At 39.0% G+C, this 25,550-nt stretch overlaps 1 protein-coding gene and 2 pseudogenes across 3 annotated transcripts; all 3 read left to right on the top strand.

The window, feature by feature from the left end:
* Positions 1 to 222: 222 nt before the first annotated feature.
* On the top strand, positions 223 to 3,995 carry LOC311055870 (microfibril-associated glycoprotein 4-like; annotated as a pseudogene). The gene is made up of 5 exons: positions 223 to 228; positions 1,279 to 1,470; positions 1,958 to 2,054; positions 3,160 to 3,328; positions 3,715 to 3,995. The product of its transcript is annotated as a microfibril-associated glycoprotein 4-like (transcript).
* A 6,731-nt stretch (positions 3,996 to 10,726) lies between these two features.
* LOC311055860 (microfibril-associated glycoprotein 4-like) lies at positions 10,727 to 15,252 on the top strand (the record flags this gene model as incomplete). The annotated part of the gene is made up of 5 exons (XM_084072129.1): positions 10,727 to 10,739; positions 11,600 to 11,790; positions 13,018 to 13,114; positions 13,458 to 13,625; positions 14,975 to 15,252. 5 exons carry the CDS (start codon positions 10,727 to 10,729, stop codon positions 15,250 to 15,252), a joined length of 747 nt encoding a protein of 248 aa, XP_083928255.1.
* Positions 15,253 to 16,111: 859 nt separating this feature from the next.
* LOC311055849 (microfibril-associated glycoprotein 4-like) lies at positions 16,112 to 24,820 on the top strand (annotated as a pseudogene). Its single transcript has 5 exons — positions 16,112 to 16,117; positions 17,451 to 17,642; positions 18,795 to 18,891; positions 23,511 to 23,678; positions 24,545 to 24,820. The product of its transcript is annotated as a microfibril-associated glycoprotein 4-like (transcript).
* Positions 24,821 to 25,550: the final 730 nt, after the last annotated feature.

The following is a 25,550-nucleotide window of genomic DNA, read 5'->3' as shown; positions in this document are numbered from 1 at the left end:
TGCGTTTGACTGTTTATCTTGCATCATGTTTGTATGCTGAAGTGACGCACAACTACAGAGAATAAATCATTTTGTTATAAACTCAACGGGCAAGTTTTTGGACATCCGTTGTTATTGAGCAAACGTCTGAACTTTAATCCCTGGTCACACAACCTTGAACGAGTGTATAAAACGAGCCAGAGTAACTCAGTGGTCAACACAATCTCCACCTTTCTCTCCAAGATGCAGGTAAGAGTTTATGTGGATCTGGTAGTTCCAGAGACAATGAAAGGGTTTCTTTTTAGACCTTCTAGTCAGACCACGGGGCTCGAAGGATAAGATCTGTGGGTGGGGAGGTCGGTCAGTTGGTTCAAACTGTGTGTGTGTGTGTGTGTGTGTGTGTGTGTGTGTGTGTGTGTGTGTGTGTGTGTGTGTGTGTGTGTGTGTGTGTGTGTGTGTGTGTGTGTGTGTGTATATATATATATATATATACATATATATATGGGGTGTATTTCATTGTGGTTTCATGGTTTGAATATTCTACTGCTAGCAGCTACTGTAATAGGTTGTCTTAGATCTTACTGTCATGACTCATCTTTAAAGGAGAATTCCTGTCATTTTAAGTGTTATGTTTGATGTGTGTCAAATCACTTACCAACGTAGGAATGAAAATCGCGTAACTCCACAGAGCCCCCTATCGACCCCCACCGTTGTCATTATAGGAGGATATAGGATAGCCCAAATTCGCCTATTTTAACCAATGCAAAGTCTGTTTTTTTGCTTCTAGTACTCATTGTTGAGTCCCATGATAATGTAACAGGCGCTAAAACTCCCGACAAGCTAACGGCTAATAACAGAACGAGCTAATGCTGGTTGCTGGTTTCTCTCCCGACCTGGCAACCTGGGGCTGCCATGCAGAGAGATAAGCAGCCCCAGCGTTAGCTCGTTTGTTATTAGCCGTTAGCTTGTCGGGAGTTTTAGCGCCTGTTACATTATCATGGGACTCAACAATGAGTACTAGAAGCAAAAAAACAGACTTTGCATTGGTTAAAATAGGCGAATTTGGGCTATCCTATATCCTCCTATAATGACAACGGTGGGGGTCGATAGGGGGCTCTGTGGAGTTACGCGATTTTCATTCCTACGTTGGTAAGTGATTTGACACACATCAAACATAACACTTAAAATGACCGGAATTCTCCTTTAAGAAAAACAATTCAGGCTCTCTCTCTCTCTCTCTCTCTCTCTCTCTCTCTCTCTCTCTCTCTCTCTCTCTCTCTCTCTCTCTCTCTCTCTCAGGCAGCGTTACTGCTAGCTCTACTGGTTCCAGTAGTGTGTGTCCCCTCGCAGTTCTACCTGCCCACTGACTGTGATGACATCCACCAGCGTGACAAAACCAGTCCCAGTGGGGTGTACACCATCTACCCTGGAGGTCCTACCAGCCCCCTGCATGTCTACTGTGACATGGACACTGATGGAGGTGGCTGGACCGTGAGTATACTTACATTTCAACTGATCACTGAACACTTTGTCCTTACATAGATTAAAATCATACAGAACGGAATTAAATATATATAATTAATAAAACAGGTATTACATTAATACATTAAAGAAAAGATATCAAACTTGGTTTATTTTTTCATTAGATAAAAGGTATCACTTTGGCTTCTGTCCACTGATTGTAGACAATCCAGTCATCCACAGTAACACCCTGCTTTGCATTCATGCAGCTTATATACTGTACTGTACTGTACTGTACTGTACTGTACTGTACTGTACGTCACCTGACACTAGCTACAGGTATGAAGTGTTGCCATTTCACTCAAGAGTTGTTCTTCGTTTAAGGACATGGGTGTCATTTTGTTCTGTTAGTTAACAGTCTGTAAAGCCCTTTGGGTTAAATTTGACAGATAGAACTCCATTGTTTCCCACAAAACTATTAAGATAATTCACAGCCCTTCACTCTCTTATATCTCAGGTCATCCAGAGGAGGATGGATGGAACTGTGAACTTCAACAGACCCTGGGACCACTACAAGAATGGCTTTGGGGATGTAGCTGGAGAGTATTGGATAGGTGTGTTATTTTGTTGATGAGTACAAAAGCAAAAGCAGAAGCAAGAAGTGAGAAATAATAATAATCTAATAATATATCTAACCAGCTAACTCCAAAATGTAGAAATTTCACGAAATGAAAAAACAAAGTATAACATTTTCAGGAAATGAAAACAAATGTATAGTTTTTCAAACTAAGCAATACTGCCTCTTCAAAATTAGTATTTTACTTTATATATTGTCAGATACTATATCTGTCATTATTATCACCACTTTACCCAAATCCAGCTCAAGTGGATTTAGGAGGTTTTGTCCATCATTGATAAGAATAGCCTCCTGTAGCTGACAATGGATCTCCAAGCTCACAATGCATCACAACTTGTGAATGAATGCCTTGATGCTTCATGACACTGCTCATATAGGCATACAATAATTAGCAGGACTTTAAATATTACAATAACTTCTGCAAAGAGAGGTTCACAGAGTTGCAGTTTCATTAGAACTAACACGACAGAAATGCTATGAACTCATTTCTTGTCACATTGCTCTCCTCAGAAAACAGTCAAAATACATAGAATTTAGAAATAGAATTAATTGTTTTCAAAACATTAGCGTCAGTGCTAGTTCACTGTGCAGTACACTGCATAGTTACCTTTAACAGACTATGGGGAAAAAACCCTGCCTAGTTAAAGTGTGTTTATCTTCCGCTCTGCAGCCAGCAGCTCTGAGCTCTGTCTGCCACGCAGGGGAGAGGGGGTGAAGTTAGCTGGTTTGGTTGACAGTTTGAGGATCGAATGGAATTATGGTTTCTGGTTTCTGCCATATATATATATATATATATATATATATATATATATATATATATATATATATATATATATATATATATATATATATATATATATATATATATATATATATATATATATATATATATATATATATATATAGTCGCTGTCTGGCAGAAACCAAATAAAGAGCCCTTTGCACTGCACTAGCCTGTATGTGAAAAGCATTGATTGATTCATTCATTCATTCATTCATTCATTCATTCATTCATTCATTCATTCATTCATTCATTCATTCATTCATTCATTGAAACAGACTCTCTGTGTGTCTCCTATAAGGTCTGGATAACATCTTCTGGCTGACGATGAGAGAAGAAGCGTGAGCTGAGAGCAGACATGGAGGACTGGGAGGGACGGAAGCTCTACGCCCAATACACCTCCTTCTCCATCGACCCTGAGACCTTTGGCTACCAGCTCCATCTGGGCAGCTATGTGGACGGAGGAGCAGGTGAGGAACGTAAACATCTCAGGAGGCTTCAGCAGAGTATTCAATTCAAACAAATCTAGTCTTCAAATTACAAATTGTAATCTAAGACAAGCTACCTAAAGCAAGATGAATATCTTGCGGGCCACTTACCTTAAGCTTATCATCCTCTTGGTCCTTTTATCAAACCCTCACCCAAGGCAATGTAGGCTCAAGGCTGGGTATGTGATGAATAAATTCATATAAATCTAACTCTTTAAAACGTCAAATATACCAATACATATCAATCATGTCTAGGGTTTTTCATGTAGATGTTTGACGTTTGAGCAGCTAATTGCAGCTCAGTTTTGAATCTGGTTTGGTCAGAATTTAAATTGTATTCATTTTATGTTTTATTATCCTCTTTTCAGGGGACAGTTTGTCATACTACAACAACATGAAGTTCTCCACCTATGACAAAGACCAGGATACGAACTCGATCAACTGTGCTCAGTATGCTTTGGGTGGATTCTGGTTCAACGGCTGTTGGTATAGTACTAGCGCGAACCCCAATGGCCTGTACACACTTGGTGGTGGTGGTGTTAGAAATGATGAAAGCCGTATGAAGTGGAACACCTCACTTCCAAAGAGCTTAGCCATAAAGATAAGACATGTGGCTGATGCAAAGGCTGTTGAGGAGCAGCAGGAATAGAATGCATCTCCAACTCCCTAATTATTCACACTGTCTGTGTATATCAACATGAAAATACAACAGATCAATGAATAAAAATGATGGAGTTCATGAACACATCTCTGCGAGTGTCTGTTTTTCACTATTTCCGTTCTAAAAGTAACCAGAATAGTTTTAGAGGAAACTTAAAGAAATGTATTGGAAAAGCTACAGCAAAGCTACACAAAGCTGTACAAATGCTCAGAAGCAGTTTTACCACAGTTTCACTAAGTATTTGATTTGTATTGTTTTTAAAAGATGGTGTTTGATTCTTTCATTGATTAAAGTAAGGCATCGGACACAGTTCGTATGCATACATTCTGATACATACTGTTAAAAACAGGTTAAAAACCTCGAAACATTGCCGGGACTCAACATTGCCGGGAACCTTCTGCTTCCCAGTCAGGCTTTCTACCTATTCAGCTATGGCCACCCAAAGCAATAGACCATGCATATATATGTGTGATTTCTGTGGGAAATGGAAATTAAAGGTTAATAGTGATAAAACTAATGTTTTTTTTTTGGTCAGACAAAAGTTGATATTAGCAATAACTCGATTTTGTGCAATGGAGATTTTTTTTAGATTGTCCACTGCTTTAAATATCTTGGTGTCATTATAAACTATAATGGTTCATTTAAAGACCATTTCTTTCCACCAAATTAGGTACAAATGGTCTTGTGAGTCATGTGGCAATAAGCATTGCTACATTCCATACTGTTTGTCTGTAATTGGCTTTATAAATTAGCAGGCAGGGCCTATTTCTTAAAAAATAAAAATCCATATAATCAACCCCAAATTGGAATTGCATTTGAGGAGCCTCTATGGAGTAGGCAGCCTAGACTAGGCGATCCAATCTCACCCTGGTGCTGGACAAACAGTGATTCAGTAGAAAACAATAAAGTCTTCAACACTGGTATATTTCTCAGCTCCACTTGTTGCTTATTGCTTATCAACGTTTTGATCCTGTTGGATCTTCTTCAGGCATTTTTAACAGGGAAATGGGTGTGTACATATAAAGAGTAACTTCAGCTACGATTTGCTATAACAATGAGAGGCAAATAGAATCACCCTGAGCTCATAGCAATCCATAATTATTTTAGTATTTGTAACCATTTCTCCAATTACAAATGGCAATGGTAAACACATTATGGATACATGTATATACATGTACAAGTACCCCCAAAGTGACAAGATACAATGATGAATGAACACAATAATCTAACGATTAATATACATCAGGGTCATGTAGGTACAGGCCACGCTTAGACAACAGATTTTATCACACATTTCATTTCAAAATGACAAGAGGTTTTATTTTTTTTTATTTTTTTGCATATTATTGTTGAGAAGTCCCAAGTGCAACAATCTGGCAAGTGGACAAATAGTGTCAAATGCTTGCTGAGGCCAGAATAATGACACTCTCAAAACAGACTGATGTACTGATGGAAAATGGCTAGATCCAAGAGAGAGAGAAGATAATAATAAACACATTAAGACGACTTGTAGGTTCTAGGAGGAGCGAGTCCTCTATCATCAGAAAACCTACAGAGACCATAGAAACACATAGACAACATTATGTAACCCATATGGAATATGGTGTCACTAATTCATAATATTCTGTCGTTTTATGGTGTCACAAATTCATGTTGCAGTGACTAAAGGAGCAGCAGGAATAGAATACATCTCCATCTCCCTAATTATTCATACTGTGTATCAACAGTTCAATGAATAAAAGTTCATTAACACATAGTAACTCTCTCTTTGTCTCTCACTGTTTCAGTTAAAGGTGGTATTGATTGCTTTTTGTTTCTTTTTAGACAAATAATAAAAAAGAAAATAATACATCCACAGAGCTTATAAAAAGGTGCAGATACCCCCCCCCTCTCAAAAAAACGAAACAAAAAAAGTTGTAATTTAGTTTTGTTTACAGTACATTTGCCTATCCATGTTGCTTCAGTAATATCCAGAATAGTTGTAGAGGAAATGGCTTTTCCAAATAAATGTGTAAATCCAGCACACTGACTAGCATAGTTCCATTTCCTCTACAACTATTCTTCCTCTATAACAGTCCTCCCAGCAAATCTACAAACACTCAGACCATGGTCTCACAAAGTAAAAGTATATCTATGTTGTGCAGGGCCACAGATGTATAAGTAACTATGTGACTATATGTAGGCTAAATGTGTTTGGGGTTTGTTTGAGAATGAAATGATAAATGAATGGATTAACAGTGAGAACGCAACTGTATTCAATTCCCATCGTCTACTCTTTCCCCCTCACCTAACTGAAAATAGGTACAAAACATGTTGTGCCAGGTACAATGCATGTGCACCACACTTCATGGTAGAGAGACAAAGTTGAAGTTGCAGTGTGTTATTTGAGTGGAGTGGATGGTACTTTTAAATGTTTCATTGGCTCATGGTAATAATATAATGGGTTTGCAGAAGAGTGGGCACTTGAGAAGTCTGGAAGGTTGTTTGCTGCTTTACTTCTTCAATCATTTCAGAAAAAAATAGGAATTTTCACACTGATGATTTAGTTTGAGTGTTTAAAATGTGATCCGTGATGGAAAGTTTGAAACACTCAAAAGCAGTGCTGTTTTGCACTTCACTTTTCAGTGATTGCTGCATGAATATTTTCAATATACACTAATACAGTGGTGTAAAGTAACTAAGTGCATTTACTCAAGTACTGTACTTAAGTAACATTTTAGGTACTTTTCCAATTGTCAATACTTTTACTTCTACTCCACTACATCTCAGAGGCAAATAGGCCTATTGTACTTTTACACCACTACAATTATTTGAAAACTTTAGTCACTACCCCACTGAGCATTTTTCAGGCTATTACATTAAAATACGTCTAAGGGCTAGGCTAAAACGTTTTTTAGCGGTCTAGGCTTAGCCTAGACGTTGATTATCGTTTTTTTTAAGCGTCTATTTATAGACCATCTATATATATTTTTTCTATAATTTTTATCCCGCGATTTTTGTAACCCATTTTTTTCACCCGGTGCCAATTTCCTAAGTGATCCTGGGCGCTACACCAGCCCTACACCAGCGCTACACCAGTCCCCCACAGCCTGGGGAGGCCAGGGCCGAGCTCATGCTTCCTTCAGTGCATGAGAGCCAACTGACCTTCTTGTCACCTGACAGGGGGGAGTTTCCCTGGTTGGACGTAGCGCGTGGAAGGAACACGTTATTCCAACCAGTTCCCTTCCCCTCCATCAGGCGCCCCGGCTGTCATGGGGGAGGCGGTATAGCGACCAGGATTACTACATGTTTTTATGAGGGTATTAACTACCCTAGGAGACACGGGGAGAACATGCAAACTCCACACAGAGTAGACCATCTATATTATAGACGTTGAAATAACGGAGGTCTGATAGCCGACTATTAGCTCAGTGGGACAGTAGTTACTTTGTAGATTTAGAATATTATTACAAAACATACATTAACCACTTCAGCCCTATGTACATTTCGGCCATTTGAAAATAGCATATTTACAAGCTCGCAATGCGTCGCGATACGACGCATTGCGAGCTTGTAGATCTGCTATTTTCAAAATATTTTTTTATACATTTGAAAACTTGTGAAATGGGACATTCTGCATAATGAGTACTTTTACTTTTGTACTGTTACGTGTACTGCCATCATCAGGCATACACTTCTGTCTGTGTTTGCTGCTTTCTTCCCCTTGCCTTTTCCCTCTTGTCTATCATTCATTCCCAGGTCCCATCCTTCAGCATTCGACTCCGCCTCTCACCTCCGGTTGGTCGTCCACTCCTCAAGCCACCAATCATCTCCAGCCAATCACCCTATATAAATCACCTGTGTGTGGCAGCCGTCTTGCTGCCATTCAGTCAATTGTTTGTTCAACTCCTAACCAATTAAGTTTTGTAATATCTTCAATCTACCAAACGTTACAGAGAAGGGTAGTTTAGTTTTGGGATACCCTGTACATTTCTGCACGTAGGTAATTACCTGTTTATTCACACTAGTCTAGAGGTGAGTGCCACCCATTGTATTTTCTGTTTGTTGTTAGAGCAGGGGTCTTCAACAGCGGGTCCGGGACCCCTAGGGGGTCCTCAGAGTTACTACAGGGGGTCCGCCAAATTTTTGTGTGATATGATATTTATTTTTTTACCTTAACCACTCGAACCCTAGCATCCCTTTTTCGAGGGAGAACTTTAGCCAAAAATAGCCGATCTACAAGCTCGGCTATTTTTGGCAAAAAGGTGTACGTTTAGAGGGAAAAAAGAGCAGACCAAGTAAACAAAAAAAAGTTTAATCTGAAACAAAGTGTTATGCAATATAGAGGGGGTCCCTGCTTCATCTCTCTCTAAGCTAGGGGGTCCTTGGCCTGAAAACGTTGAAGACCCCTGTGTTAGAGTAGGAAGGATTTTGTTTCTCTTTGAATAGGTGAGATCTTTACTTTATTTAGATGGTGAGTTGTATTGCATTCTTTCCTTTGGCACCACCAGACCCTCCCTGTATTGTTACATGGCTTATTTCATTATTTTTGGTAACCTTTTTAGTTTTTTAATAAACAAACTTTCAGTTCACCTAAACCTCTGTCCATCTCAATTCCATAATTTGGGTGTATGTTATAGTCCCTCCACCCTAGACCACCGACTGGGACGTAACAGTACTTTAAGTATATTTTGATACCAATACTTTTGTACCTTTACTCAAGTATTTTTTTTATTCCAGACTTTTACTTGTAACAGAGTATTTCTACATCGCAATATTGATACTTTTACTGAGGTAAAGAAATGGAGTACTTTTTCCAACACTGCACTAATATTGCTGAAGTGTCCTCTTGCGAAGGCCTTACACATGCACACCAGGTGTTTTTTTCTTTTCTTCGTGTGATTAAATCACCCATAAATATTGTTTATTCAAAAACGTATGTGTCATCATTCAGGCTACATTCACACAGAATGCAAATATTACATTTATTCAGACCCCATTCATCTTTCCCATAGAGATTTTAAAAAATATATTTATATCAATTATTATACTGTAAGCCTAGAATCAAGCCATCCAGGATCCTGGTGATTCATGACATAAAACATTTGATTTTGTGAAAGAGTTACAAATGATATGATATACTATATTTAATACTAACCCTTTGTTTTGTGGTTTTCAAAAAGAAATGTCACAGAATCAAATGCTTTATGGTCATGAATCACCAGGATCCTGGATGGCTTGATTCTGGCCTTAAAATAATTGATGTAAATATTTTTGGGAAATCTCTATGGAAAAAAATTAAAATGGCCGCCACTGCTGTGCCCTATAATATAATACAGAAGTCCTGACGTCACTCGTTCATCCCCAGGTTTTTCGCTATGGAGAATAACATTGGGTCATCATAGAATCGTCTCATATAAGAATTGTGGTCCAAAAATAAACAAACTGTCCTGGCGATATTGTCCGGGAGGAGGTTCTGTATAGTTTATGATAGTCAGTCACTTATATTTGATACAGTCTGTTTCCGGCGAAAATTGAACTCATTTGGTGGAAGTAACATTATCGTTTTCTCACCAGCAGTTGATGCTTCATATCCATATGAGTCAAACCGCCGGGGTCATTTGTTTATTTTTGCAACACAGTTCTTATTTGACGCGATATTAAATACGTCTATGGGGATTCAGAATGGGGGTGGAAAACCGCGAACCAGGTACAAACAAAGCATGTGTAAATCACGTCAGACTTCGGTGCTCTATGGCCTTGAGAGGAAATGATAATGCTAATGTACAGTAACCTCCATTTTTGCTGAATATACTGTAAAGCTTTTGGAAATTGTCTATTTTACTGCGCATGGACATTTCCTTGTATGTATCGTCAGTGTGACATTTCAAAGGTCAACATCATAGTACAGTATTATTTCCCTTATCCAGTAATGAAAGACATATTTACAATAGAGAGGTAAGAAGGAGGCACAGGAGCAACTCTGATACATTTACTGCCTTTTTATTAAGGTGCAAAGTACACATTACATTTCCACGTGGATTACATCTTTGTCAGGTCATGACACCACACACACACACACACACACACACACACACACACACACACACACACACACACACACACACACACACACACACACACACACACACACACACACACACACACACACACAGACAGCAGTTCATTCCGGTTGGCCTGGCCTGATCAGGTATAAAGCAACCAGAGATAACTCAGCCAATACAATCTCCACTTCCTTTCCAAGATGCAGGTAAGGGTTTAACCCGTTAAGACCTGAGGCCCATTCTACAAAAATGTCTTCTAAATCCTAACAGTTTTTTGAAAAAAAAACCTTTGTTTCTATATCAGTGGTGCTCAAACGTTTTCATGTCAAGGACCCCCAAAATTATATGTATTTGGCTGCCGACCCCCATCTCAAAATATTTTTTTCCATGGACCCCCCCAGAAGCAAAGATTTGAGTTAAGAATGTTCGCTTTAAAAGAATATATATATTCAAAGATTTGCACACATTTTCACAATTTTTCAAAAATAGCAGATCTACAAGCTCGTAGATCTGCTATTTTTGAATAGCCAAAGTGTAAAGTTTTTAGCTCAAATCAAGAAATGACACAGATACGTTCCAGGTCTTAAGGGTTTAAGCTCCTTAGGTTCTATACCATTGTAAAGGTGATTTTTGTCATTAGAACTTCAGAAAGTCACAAGTCTCACTTGTGGACACATGTTGGCTACAGGTTTGGGGGAAATAAGGTTTTATTGCCTAAAGAGAGAGAGAACGGTATTTTATCTGAATGACTTTCACAATAAAACATCCAGGGTTTGGAAGATTACTTTTGAAATGTTACAAAGATTACAAATGACTGATTACTGAGTTTCCTTCTCAATACATGCACAATTGGCACATACACACAAGCAGTGGTGTAATGTAACTAAGTATTATCTACAAGCTATGTATCCTAAGTATCTACAAGCTCACAATGGCATTGTGAGCTTGTAGATCGGCTATTTTCAAATCATTTATATACAATTTATACATTTGAAAACTTGTGAAATGGGACATTCTGCATAATGAGTACTTTTACTTTTGTACTTTAAGTATATTTTGATACCAATACTTTTGTACATTTACTCAAGTAAAGTTTCAATTCTGGACTTTTCCTTGTAACAGAGTATTTCTACATTGCAGTAATGATACTATTACTTAAGTAAAAAAATGTGAGTACTTTTTCCACCACTGCACACAAGTAAAAGTATTACGACAGCAAGTGAATATGTGCCTGCTTTTATTTTCTCCATAATTTGATGATTGTAATACATTTGCTGGTGTTTATTTCATTATGCCTACACACACACACACACACACACACACACACACACACACACACACACACACACACACACACACACACACACACACACACACACACACACACACACACACACAGTTTGAACAAACTCCTCTCCAGAGTGGATCTATTCTACTGTAACACAGCTACTGTAATGGGTTGTCTTGGATCTTACTGTCACCTTTCTTGGCTCACCTCTCTCTGTCTGTCTGTCTGTCTGTCTGTCTGTCTGTCTCTCTCTCTCTCAGGCAGCGTACTGCTAGCTCTATTGGTTCCAGTAGTGTGTGTCCACTCCCAGTTCTACCTGCCCACTGACTGTGATGACATCCACCAGCGTGACAAAACCAGTCCCAGTGGGGTGTACACCATCTTCCCTGGAGGTCCCACCAGCCCCCTGCATGTCTACTGTGACATGGACACTGATGGAGGTGGCTGGACCGTGAGTAGCTATACTTGTAATTTAGAAAGATCACACAGTGGTGGAATGAACTTCCCACTGATGTCAGGACAGCAGAGTCACTGCCCATCTTTCGCCGCAGGCTGAAAACCCACCTCTTCAGGAAACACTACCCTTCCTCTTTGCCTGGCCTACTTGTTGTTAACTAGTTGTAGGAACTATTGTTGTATTGTTGTATTGGATCTATTAGCTCGTGCTCATTTGATTTGGCTATTTTATCTCATGTGTTTATGAAAGTAGATAGCTGATATATTGCACTTTTACCTTAGCGCTAGGTATACTCTTGGTTGCTTGCTTTTACAGGAAATGCTCTTAAGACCTCTGGTGATTAGTAGTTTCGTTCCCTACCTATGTTGAATGCACTTATTGTAAGTCGCTTTGGATAAAAGCGTCTGCTAAATGACTGTAATGTAATAATGTAATGTAATAATGTAATGTAATCACACTTTATTTATATACTGAACATTTTATATTATAGTGCAAAAGAACATGCTTGATCATTTGACATTGAAGGCCTTATTTCGACCATTTTGAACCATTACCATAAAACTTGTGGATGTCATTATGGCATAAACAATTAGTTGAAGGGTGAATTTTGCAGGTTCAAATCATACATACTATTACATTACATTATGTCATACAATTTTCCAAAGCATTATCATTTAATTTAATTTTTCACATTTTGGAAACAATTGCCAATTTCAAACTACAAAACATACATAGGCTTCACAATACATGTGTGGTGTATTAATGGCTGAAGCATTGCATTTCCTTGTGATTATTAATAGGAGGTGTAAGACCTGTAGTGTTTGTATTATTGTGTGTTATAGTTATAACTGTTCCAAAATGCATTTATATGTATTTTAGGGGTGTGGGGGGCTCGCTCCCCAAATTTAGTTTTTATAGATTTCATAGATTTTTTTTTATTTTTTATTATTATTTCATAGCTTTCATAGATTTCTATGCATTTCAGGGGTATGGGGGGCTGGCTCAACCAACACATTTCCCTTATTTCAATTTATGAAAGGTGGCAACCCTAGTTGGGGGTCCACTGATCTTATTTGATAAATTTACCAATTTAACAAAAAGCCCAGAGCTGAAAAATGTATGCTCCATGTAGCTAACACCAGTTATAGCTTATATCTGGAAGTCATTGAACTCCATTCTTTTCCAAAGACAAGTCACACAGCCCCTCACTCTCTATCTCAGGTCATCCAGAGGAGGATGGATGGAACTGAGAACTTCAACAGACCCTGGGACCACTACAAGAAAGGCTTCGGGAATGTAGCTGGAGAGTATTGGCTAGGTGAGTTGCTATAGTGTTTATGAGAACAAAAGCAAAAGCAGTGCAAATCAGAAAACAGAAGCAAAGTGAGAAATGCTTCAAAAACACAAATAAACGAGTCCCAACTCAATAAAAAAAAGAAAAGAACAAGGATAAAACAAGGATATAATATTATTTCTAGTATTGTTTTCTTTTATTTATTATTTCAACATTTAGTTTCTTGTCAATCAGTTTTGTAGTCACTTATATGAAGCCTGTTGAGCTGCACTAGCATGTATAATGTATTGTAGTGAATGATAGATAGATGCTTGATACTAAGTGCTTGTCATGAAGTGAAACAGACTCTCTGTGTGTCTCCTATAAGGACTAGATTACATCTTCTGGCTGACGATGAGAGAGAAGCGTGAGCTGAGAGTGGACATGGAGGACTGGGAGGGAGGGACGGTCTACGCCCAATACACCTCCTTCTCCATCGACCCTGAGTACCTTGGCTACCAGCTCCATCTGGGCAGCTATGTGGACGGAGGAGCAGGTGAGGAACCTAAACATCTCAGGAGGGTTCTGCAGAATTCAATTCAGAAATGAGGAAAAATCACTGAACATCAGTGGTGTAAAGTAACTAAGTACATTTATTCAAGTACTGTACTTAAGTACCATTTGGAGGTCTTTTTTTTTCTTTACTGGAGTATTTCCAATTTTCTGTACTTTTACTTCTGCTCCACTACATCTCCGAGGCAAATATTGTACTTTTACTCCACTACAATTATTTGGCAGCTTTAGTTACTAGCTACTTTGCAGATATAAATTATTATATTATAAAACATACATTAACCACTTTAGCCCTATTTTATACATAGTTTATTTGGAAATAGCCGATCTACAAGCTCACAACGCGTCGCATCGCGACACGTTGTACTTTAACTCAAGTAACATTTTGAACACAGGCCTTTTTATTGTAACAGAGTATTTTTATATTGTGGTATTGCTACTTTTACTTAAGTAAAATATCTGAGTACTTTTTCCACCACTGCTAAACATCAAAGCAATCCATCTCTATTAACCCAGGTATTCAAATTACACATTTGACTAGCTAAACAATGTAAGATGAAAATTGATATGGCTTGAATTAATCAATCAATCAATCTGCCTTACACTGTGATTACAGTGTAATGCAGCTGACCAATTACCTCAAGCTTATCATCCTCCTGGTCCTTTTATCAGCCCCCTCACCCAGGACAAACTGTTTAAAATGTCAAATACCATATACCAACCAAGCTGAGTTTTGAATCTGGTTTGGTCATTGAAAGGTCCGATTCTCAGTTTTATATAATGTGTGACTATAAGTCTGTTCATATTTGAAAGTGTTCATATAATTAATGCATAAATGTTCATTTCTATTGTGCTTGTGCTGAGAGGAGGAGAGAGCTAAAGGGCCAATATTGGATGGTTTGTTATTGTTGCAAAGCTCCTGTAAGCTACAGATGTTTACATAGTTTCCTTATCTCTAAGTCCAGCAGAGATTGCTGTGTCTCTCCTTCTCTGCTCTGCCTGCTAACTTCAAGTACTGAGTACTCATAGTAGTCTAATACTTTTGAGTACTTCCTAAGCCCTGCCTCCTGCTTAACTGTCTCTCCTTCTCATGTTGCTGTATATATATCAATGTAAAGTATTTGTACTTCAGAAATGATTCAGGTCAAGCTGTACATTTACTCCTTGCGGCAAGTAAAAAGTGAAGGAGATCTCCGCTGTGTCTGTGTCTATCTTATTCCAATGTGTGATCTGAGCCTAAGGTGTTTGTAAAATGATAAAGCAATCTATCAGTCATAACTAAAGATCAACATCACAATACAAACTGTGTTCCTTTTATCATCCTCTTTTTAGGGGACAGTTTGGCTGGGCACAACAACATGAAGTTCACCACCTATGACAAAGACCAGGATACGCACACGAACACGGCACTCAACTGTGCTCAGCATGCTTTGGGTGGATTCTGGTTCTACGCCTGTCATCAGGTGAACCCCAATGGCCTGTATGTACCCATTGGTGGGAGTTATAAGCCTGGCGAAAACAGTGTGTGTTGGGGCGGCTGGAAGGGGACTAGCTACCCTCTAAAGAGTATAGCCATGAAGATCAGACCTGTGCCTAACAGTGGCTGTTGAGGAGCAGCAGGAATACAATGCATCTCCATCTCACTAATTATTCATACTGTATCAACAACAATGAATAAAACGAATAAGTTTGTTAACACATTATCTCTCTCTTTGTTTTTCACTGTTTCAGTAAAAGGTGGTATTGATCACTTTTTTAAATTCTATTTAGACAAATAATACAAAGAAAAGAATACATCCACAGTGGTTTTAAAAGGATGCATGTGTTTTTGTTGTGTCATCATGAGTACATACAGTATAGAGGCTACATTCACACAGAATGCAGATATGACATAGATTTTTGTGAGGGACCACGAATAAAGGCATCAATGTGTTGAGTGAGGCATCATCATCCATTCAGTCAGTGTTTCCCACCCAGGGGTCCAGGCCCTCCTTAAGGGGGCACCAAAGATCACAGGCCTGGTCTGTTTAGAGCATAGTCCAACATTTTAATCATCAAAACTGTCTTTCATCCACTGGGTCAACATTTACAGTAGTATTTCCTTTATCCAGTAATGAAAGACATATTTACAGTAGAGAGGTAAGAAGGAGGCAGTGGAGCAACTCTGATACATTTACTGCCTTTTTATTAAGGTGCAAAGTACAAATTACATTTCCACGTGGATTACATCTTTGTCAGGTCCTGACTCCGCGCGCGCACACACACACACACACACACACACACACACACACACACACACACACACACACACACACACACACACACACACACACACACACACACACACACACACACACACACACACACACACACACACACAGCAGTTCATTCCGGTTGGTCTGGCATGATCAGGTATAAAAGCAGTCGAAGAAACTCAGTCATCAATACAATCTCCACTTCCTTTCCAAGATGCAGGTAAGGGTTTAACCCATTAAGACCTGAGGCCCATTCTACAAAAATGTCTTCTAAATCCTAACAGTTTTTTGAAAAAAACTGTTTCTATATCAGTGGTGCTCAAACGTTTTCATGTGAAGGACCCCCAAAATTATATGTATTTGGCCTGCGGATCCCCAACTCTAAATATTTTGTTCCAGGGACCCCCCAGAAGCAAAGATTTGAGTTAAGAATGTTCGCTTTAAAAGAATATATATATTCAAAGATTTGCACACATTTTCAAAAATAAATCAAAAATAGCAGATCTACAAGCTCTTAGATCTGCTATTTTTGAATAGCCAAAGTGTAAAATAATGCTTTTTAGCTCAAATCAAGAAATGACACAGATACGTTCCAGGTTTTAAGGGTTTAAGCTCCTTCTGTTCTATACCATTGTAAAGGTGATTTTTGTCATTTGAACTTCAGAAAGTCACAAGTCTCACTTGTGGACACATGTTGGCAACAGGTTTGGGGGAAATAAAGTTTTATTGCCTAAAGAGAGAGAGAACGGTATTTTATCTGAATGACTTTCACAATAAAACATCCAGGGTTTGGAAGATTACTTTTGAAATGTTACAAAGATTACAAATGACTTGATTACTGAGTTTCCTTCTCAATACATGCACAATTGCACATACACACAACCAGTGGTGTAATGTAATTAAGTACTATATCTACAAGATAAGTATCTTAAGTATCTATAAGCTCACAATGGCATTGTGAGCTTGTAGATCGGCTATTTTCAAATGATTTATATACAATTTATACATTTGAAAACTTGTGAAATGGGACATTCTGCATAATGAGTACTTTTACTTTTGTACGTTAAGTATATTTTGATACCAATGCTTTTGTACTTTTACTCAAGTAAAGTTTCAATTCTGGAATTTTCGTTGTAACAGAGTATTTCTACTTTGCAGTAATGATACTATTACTTAAGTAAAAAAATGTGAGTACTTTTTCCACCACTGCACACAAGTAAAAGTATTACGACAGCAAGTGAATATGTGCCTGCTTTTATTTTCTCCATAATTTGATTGTAATACATTTGCTGGTGTTTATTTCATTATGCCTACACACACACACACACACACACACACACACACACACACACACACACACACACACACACACACACACACACACACACACACACACACACACACACACACACACACACACACACACACACACACACACGGTTTGAACAAACTCCTCTCCAGAGTGGATCTATTCTACTGTAAAGCAGCTACTGTAATGGGTTGTCTTAGAGATCTTACTGTCACCTATCTCTCTCTCTCTCTCTCTCTCTCAGGCAGCTGTACTGTTAGCTCTACTGGTTCCAGTAGTGTGTGTCCACTCCCAGTTCTACCTGCCCACTGACTGTGATGACATCCACCAGCGTGACAAAACCAGTCCCAGTGGGGTGTACACCATCTTCCCTGGAGGTCCCACCAGCCCCCTGCATGTCTACTGTGACATGGACACTGATGGAGGTGGCTGGACCGTGAGTATACTTGTAATTTAGAAAGATCACACTTTATTTATATACTGAACATTTTCTATTATAGTGCAAAAGAACATGCTTGATCACTTGACATTGAAGGTCTTATTTCAACCATTTTCATGACCATAAAACTTGTGGATGTCATTATGGCATAAACAATTAGTTGAAGGGTGAATTTTGCAGGTTCAAATCATGCATACTATTACATTACATTATGTCATACCATTTTCCAAAGCATTATTATTTCATTTACTTTTTCACATTTTGGAAACAATTGCCAATTTCAAACTGCAAAACATACATAGGCTTCACAATACATGTGTGGTGTATGGCTGAAGCATTGCATTTCCTTGTGATTATGGTATTAATAGGACTTGTATGGTACATTAAGTGTAATGCAGGTGTAAGACCTGTAGTGTTTGTATTATTGTGTGTTATAGTTATAACTGTTCCAAAATAAATAGATTTCTCTGTATTTTAGGGGTGTGGGGGGCTGGCTCCCAAACTTTTGTTTTTATAGATTTCATCGATTATTATTTTTTAAATTATCATTTCATAGATTTCTATGCATTTCAGGGGTATGGATGTCTGGCTCAACCAACACATTTCCCTTATTTCAATTTCTGAAAGGTGGCAATCCTAGTTGGGGGTCCACTGATCATAAGTGTTCCAGTCGTCCACAGTAACACTCAGCTTTTAGGCCATATACGACACGTCACCTGACACACCACACAGGTCTAAACAGACCTACAGTATATGTATAGTATATGTGCACGCTATCAGTCAAACCTAAAGGAAAGGATCAGGATAATTGATTTGAGTAGGATCAAATAAACTATTTATAGTATTGTATATATAATTGTTGTAATCCTTCCCAAGGATTCTTCCTTTTCTGTTCTTGTCACGAGTTGTACTTGCCCGATTGAGGGTCTAAGGACAGGAGTGTTTTATTTTGTCAAATGTGAGTCTCTAAAGCCCTTTGGGGCAGCAGTAGCCTAATTGATTTTATAAATTTACCAATTTAACAAAAAGCCCAGAGCTGAAAAATGTATGCTCCATGTAGCTAACACCAGTTATAGCTTATATCTGGAAGTCATTGAACTCCATTCTTTTCCAAAGACAAGTCACACAGCCCCTCACTCTCTATCTCAGGTCATCCAGAGGAGGATGGATGGAACTGAGAACTTCAACAGACCCTGGGACCACTACAAGAATGGCTTTGGGAATGCAAATGGAGAGTATTGGCTAGGTGAGTTGCTATAGGGCATAGCAGTGGCGGCCATTTTCTTGTTCCACTTCAAAATAGTCAATGCATTTTTCCCATTGACATTTCCAAAAATATTTATATCAATTATTTTAAGCCTAGAATCAAGCCATCCAGGGTCCTGGTGAATCATGACCATAAAACGTTTGATTCTGTGAAAAAAAAAATTGAAAACGGCAAAACAAAGGGTATTTATTAAATATTGTATCATATATACAATATATGATATACCCTACGTCATGGAACTCTGGACCAGTTTGATCCCATATCCCTCCCTGCACTGACAGACATAGTCAGTCACCTGCGACCCACAAATTGTCCGTTTGACAGCATTCCCTCCCGCCTTCTTAAAGATGTTTTTAGCTCAGTCGGCCCTTCTATTTTAGCAGTCATCAATAAATGCCTCATTACAGGGTGCGTCCCATCTGCCTTCAAGCAGGCTGTGGTGCAGCCTCTGATTAAAAAGAAAAATCTTGACCCCTCAGTTTTATCGAACTTCAGGCCCATTTTCCAGCTCCCATTCCTGTCTAAGGTCCTCGAAAAGTCAGTCTACGCACAGTTGCAATTGTTTTTATCCACTCACGGCATCCACGAAAAGTTTCAATCCGGTTTTAAATCAGGCCACAGCACCGAAACGGCACTTTTAAGAGTTTTTAATGATCTCATTTTAACTGTGGACTCCGGTAGCCCAGCGGTCCTGGTTTTACTTGACTGCGTTCGGCTGCGTTCGACACGGTGGACCATGCCATTTTATTGTCACGCCTTGAACACACCGTAGGTATCACTGGTACTGCCTTAAAATGGTTTGAATCCTACCTGACTGACAGGAGTTTCTCAGTAAAACTTGGGGAATTCTCATCTACCACGGCCCCCCTCACCTGTGGAGTCCCCCAAGGTTCTATCCTGGGCCCCATCCTATTTTTACTGTACATACTGCCCCTAGGGGAAATTATTTCTAAACATAATATATCATTTCACTGTTTTGCCGATGATATCCAAATTTACTTACCTCTAAAGCCAATTGTCAATAATCCAGACCACAACCCCTTACAGCTACTTCAGGACTGCCTGGCAGATATCAAATCTTGGATGGGCTCTAACTTTCTCAACCTCAACAATAAGACAGAAATTATCCTCTTCGGCCTCGATTCTCCCACACCACCCCCTGACATATTAGGTCCCCTCAGCTCCCATATACACTCCTCCGTTAAAAACCTTGGAGTCATTTTTGACTCAGCATTTAAAATGGACAAACAAGTCAGCTCCGTCGTTAAGACTAGCTTCTTCCATCTCAGATTACTGGCTAAGATCAGACCATACCTCTCCCATAATGACCTTGAGAGGGTGATACACGCATTCATTTCCTCCAGATTGGATTAATGCAACTCATTATATGTCGGTATTGATCTATCACTTCTTAGGCAGTTGATCCAGAATGCCGCTGCCCGTCTCCTTACTGGGACAAAAAAGCGGGACCACATTACACCAGTTTTGGCCTCTCTCCACTGGCTCCCTGTCCGCTTCCGCATTGATTTTAAGATTTTAATGTTTGTTTTTAAAATCCGAAATGGGTTGGCTCCCCGGCCCGTCCCTCGCAGATCTCGTTTCCAACCATTCCCCTTCCACAGCCCTGAGATCGGCTGACCAGCTGCTGCTGGAAGTGTCAACTGCACCCACTAAAGTTACCAGGGGTGACCGGGCCTTTGCCGTGGCTGCCCCCAGGCTCTGGAATGACTTACCTCTACGCATCAAAGCAGCCCAGTCATTAGCTATTTTCAAATCTTTACTAAAGACTCATTTTTTCTCCTTGGCATTCAGCAACAACTAAAGCAGCCTTACCTCCCTGCTCCCTCTATTGGTGCTAATGTTGTTTGCCTGTGCCTACTCATTGTTCACTATTGTCGGCTTACTTTGCATTGTTTGCCTCCTGTTTTTTTACGGGGCCAGGCTTCCAGCATGGACCCGTATTGTTATTCGCATTATTCCATTTCTTCTTCTTCTGCCACTTTTGGCAGTTCTGGCTGAACCATGCAGTCGCTTTTTATGAAACTCGGCCATATGATAGATGGTCATGAAAAACGATCAAGAAATAATTCTCATAATCTTTCGTCAAAAGGTGGCGCTATAGCACTCAATTGAAAAATGCCAACTTTGAACAGGTACAACTCATGCCCTGTTTCACCTACAGCCATGAAACTTCGATGCACACATGCGTCCCCTCATGCTGAACAACTTTCACACTCTGACTTTTGACCTCTGACCTTTAGATCTCCCACCATTTTGAATTATATGAAAAACAGTTAAAACCTATCTCCTCCTGGGATTTTTGAGTAATCTGCACGAAACTTTTTACACATGAACTTTGGACCTATGCCAAAAAACTTTTGCAAAATATTTTCCATAAGTGAAAAAATGAAGCTTTAATGAGCCAATGAATATTGCAGTTTTATGACAATTATTCATCTGCCCCTAACACATACATGCAGACTTACCATTCTTTGAAACTTTGCAGAAATGTAAAGGGCCATTCCAAATATCACTGAAACCAATCTTACTCCAATTGGTCAAACGGGGGCGCTATAGCAATTTTTTGAAAATTGAAACTTTAAACAGGCAAAAGTCCTGCCTCGTTTGGCCGACAGCCATTAGACCTGCTTACACATGTGCCTTGACTAATGAGGAACACATCTATCACTTTGACCAGTAAGCACCGCCCTTAGATTGTCCGCAATCTTGAGCAGTTTGAAAAACACTTAAACCCAGGATTTTTCAGCTATTTGCGTGAAACTGTATGATCAGTGTGATCTCTTTTTTCAGAGGTTTGTCTGTTGGTCCAATAGCGTCCCACTTAAGTGTGTGTCTCTCAACCTCAAGGTCACAGGTTCAAGCCTCACTTGGTGCAGACTTCATCTAAGTTGCATTTCACACAACATGACTATCAATGAATACATTTGCAATTGTTAAAGATAACATGAAATACTTAATTGAGTGTTTTTTACATACTTCATTGTGAAAATAGCTTATCTACAATCTCACAACTTTTCAGATAGCAATGAGAGTATGTTTTTTCAATGTATAACATACTTCATTGTGAAAATAGCCGATGTACAATCTGACAACTTTTAATGGTTTGTGAGCTTGTAGATCGGCTACTTTCACTAGTTTTGGTTCTGAGGAGATGTACAATTTCTTCATTGGTAAATGGTTTGTGAACGAGTGATCTTTGTGTTAGTGAAACAGGGGCTTGGGTCATGACAGAAGGCAAGAGTTTGTGATCCTCAACAGACAATATCAGCCTGGACAAGCTATAGCACTATAGGTAGTGTTGCAGCTACCTAAGAGTGCCTCACGATCGCAAGGTTGCCGGTTCAAGCCTCACTTGATGCAGACTCATTTAAGTTGAATTGCAAAAAACATCACTCAATCTATTCCGTTTCCATGGCTCTCTCTGTCTCTTCAATCTATTCCGTTTCTATCTTCAATATATTCCGTTTCCATGTCTCTCTCTCTCTGTCTCTTCAATCTATTCCGTTTCTATCTTCAATCTATTCCGTTTCCATGTCTCTCTCTTCAATCCTCTCTCTCTCTCTCTCTCTCTCTCTCTCTCTCTCTCTCTCGCTCTCTCGCTCTCTCGCTCGCTCTCTCTCTCTCTCTCTCTCTCTCTCTCTCTCTCTGAGGGTCGGCCATAGCTGAGTGGTTAGTGAGCCCGCCTAGGGAGCCAGAGGCTCTGGTTGACCCAGGTACGATTTCAGGCCAGGACAACAAATGTGTCGATGAAATGAATTTTGTCCCTGAGCAAGACTCTTAACCCCTAATTGCTCACAGGCCCTCATTGGAAACAAGACCGCAAGGACTTTCATGAACTGACCTGTTAAAGGAATTATCATTTCTCTTTCTCTCTCCTGGCCCCGTATTATCGCTGCTTGCAGCTATATTTTTTCTTTGTTTTCTTTTGCCTTTTGTTTTTTGCTTTGTTTTGCTTTTACCTGTAGGCCTACAGCACTTTGGTTGACCTGGTCATTTTTAAATGTGCTATATAAATAAACTTTGATTTGATTGATAAAATAAATAAACTTTGATTTGATATAATTAAATATGAAATAAAAAGAAATCACAGAAGAAAAAAAAATATGGTCATGATTCACCAGGACCCTGGATGGCTTGATTCTAGGTTTAAATGAATTGATATAAATATTTTTGGAAATTTCAAAGGGAAAAATGCATTGACTATTTTGAAGTGGAACCAGAAAATGGCTGCCACTGCTATGCCCTATAGGGTTTATGAGTACAAAAGCAAAAGCAGTGCAAATCAGAAAACAGAAGCAAAGTGAGAAATGCTGCAAAAACACAAATAAACGAGTCCCAACTCCAAAAAAAAAGAAAAGAACAAGGATAAAACAAGGATATAATATTATTTCTAGTATTGTTTTCTTTTACTTGTTATTTCAACATTTATCTTCTTGTCAATCAGTTTTGTAGTCACTTATATGAAGCCTGTTGAGCTGCACTAGCATGTATAATGTATTGTAGTGAATGATAGATAGATGCTTGATACTAAGTGCTTGTCATGAAGTGAAACAGACTCTCTGTGTGTCTCCTATAAGGACTAGATTACATCTTCTGGCTGACGATGAGAGAGAAGCGTGAGCTGAGAGTGGACATGGAGGACTGGGAGGGAGGGAAGGTCTACGCCCAATACACCTCCTTCTCCATCGACCCTGAGTACCTTGGCTACCAGCTCCATCTGGGCAGCTATGTGGACGGAGGAGCAGGTGAGGAACCTAAACATCTCAGGAGCGTTCTGCAGAATTCAATTCAGAAATGAATTTGACAAGCTAAATAATGTAAGATGAATATTGTTACTGTTTGAGTTAAAGGTAGGGTAAGTGATTTTCTTTGGTTAAAATAAGTGTTAAATAGCTCTATATTCTGATAGTAATCATTGCTATAGAGTGTTTGTTCAGTAACAGGAGTCTCCATGTCTCTCCAGCTCTTTAATAAACAGAAAATGCATTTTCAGGTCAGGATACCAGTTTTATCCAATCAGGATAGAGAACTCAGTCAGGATACAGATTAAACAAGTGAAATTGGAGGTGATGACACAAAGAAATGAGCTGAACTAATTGGAAATGGAACACTATAAAAATGAAGCTGATAAATGGGTACTCTCTCCTGTTGACTGAAATGTCACCTACCTGAAAATGTATTTTCTGTTTATTAATGGGTTGGAGAGACGGGGAGACCCCTGTTACTGAACAAACACACTATATCAATGAATACTAGAATATAGTGCTTTAACATCTAATACAAAATCTTTTGTTTTTAACCAAAAAATATCACTTACCCTATTATAACCTTTAATCAATCAATCAATCTGCCTTACACTGTGATTACAGTGTAATGCAGCTGACCAATTAGCTCAAGCTATCATCCTCCTGGTCCTTTCATCAGCCCCCTTACCCAGGACAAACTGTTTAAAATGTCAAATACCATATACCAATGAATATGAGTCATGTTTCAGGGGTCTCATGCAGATGTTAGAGCAGCTAATTGAAGCTGAGTTTTGAATCTGGTTTGGTCATAACTAAGGATCAACATCACAATACAAACTGTGTTCCTTTTATCATCCTCTTTTTAGGGGACAGTTTGTCTTACCACAACAACATGAAGTTCTCCACCTATGACAAAGACCAGGATACGCACGGGGGGCGGGCTCAACTGTGCTCAGTATTGTTTGGGTGGATTCTGGTTCAACCAATGTCATCACGTGAACCCCAATGGCCTGTATGTACCCATTGGTGGGAGTTATAAGCCTGGCGAAAACAGTGTGTGTTGGCGCCACTGGAAGGGGGATAGCTACTCTCTAAAGAGTATAGCCATGAAGATTAGACCTGTGCCTAACAGTGGCTGTTGAGGAGCAGCAGGAATACAATGCATCTCCATCTCACTAATTATTCATACTGTGTATCAACTACATGAAAATACTACAGTTCTCTCTCTCTCTCTCTCTCTCTCTCTCTCTCTCTCTCTCTCTCTCTCTCTCTCTCTCTCTCTCTCTCTCTCTCTCTATCTTTGTTTTTCACTGTTTCAGTTAAAGGTGATATTTTCTTTTTATTTAGACGAATAATAAAAAGAAAATAATACATCCACACTGCTTTTAAAATGGTGCAGAATACCCCCTCCCCCATCAAAAAACTAAACTAAACAACTTTGTAATTTAGTTTTGTTTACAGTACATCTGTAAACTGACATGTTGCTTCAGTAATAACCATAATAGTTGTAGAGGAAATGGCTTTTCCAAATAAATGTGCAAATACAGCACACTGACTAGCATTGTTCCATTTCCTCTACAACTATTCTGGTTGTTATAAGCCAACAGTCCTCCCAGCAATTCTACAAACACTCAGACCTTGGTCTCATAGAGTAAAAGTATATCTAAGTAACATTTTTAGGTACTTTTCCAATTGTCAATACTTTTACTTCTACTCCACTACATCTCAGAGGCAAATAGGCCTATTGTACTTTTACTCCACTACAATTATTTGAAAACTTAAGTTTCTACAGTAGTTACTTTGTAGATTTAGAATATTATTACAAAACATACATTAACCACTTCAGCCCTATGTACATTTTGTACATTTGAA

The sequence above is a fragment of the Gymnoscopelus microlampas genome, assembly GCF_963454915.1.
Source record: "Gymnoscopelus microlampas genome assembly, chromosome: 2".
Classification (NCBI taxonomy): domain Eukaryota; kingdom Metazoa; phylum Chordata; class Actinopteri; order Myctophiformes; family Myctophidae; genus Gymnoscopelus; species Gymnoscopelus microlampas.
Note: the sequence above shows the minus strand (reverse complement) of the source record. Positions and strands in the feature narration are given on the sequence as shown.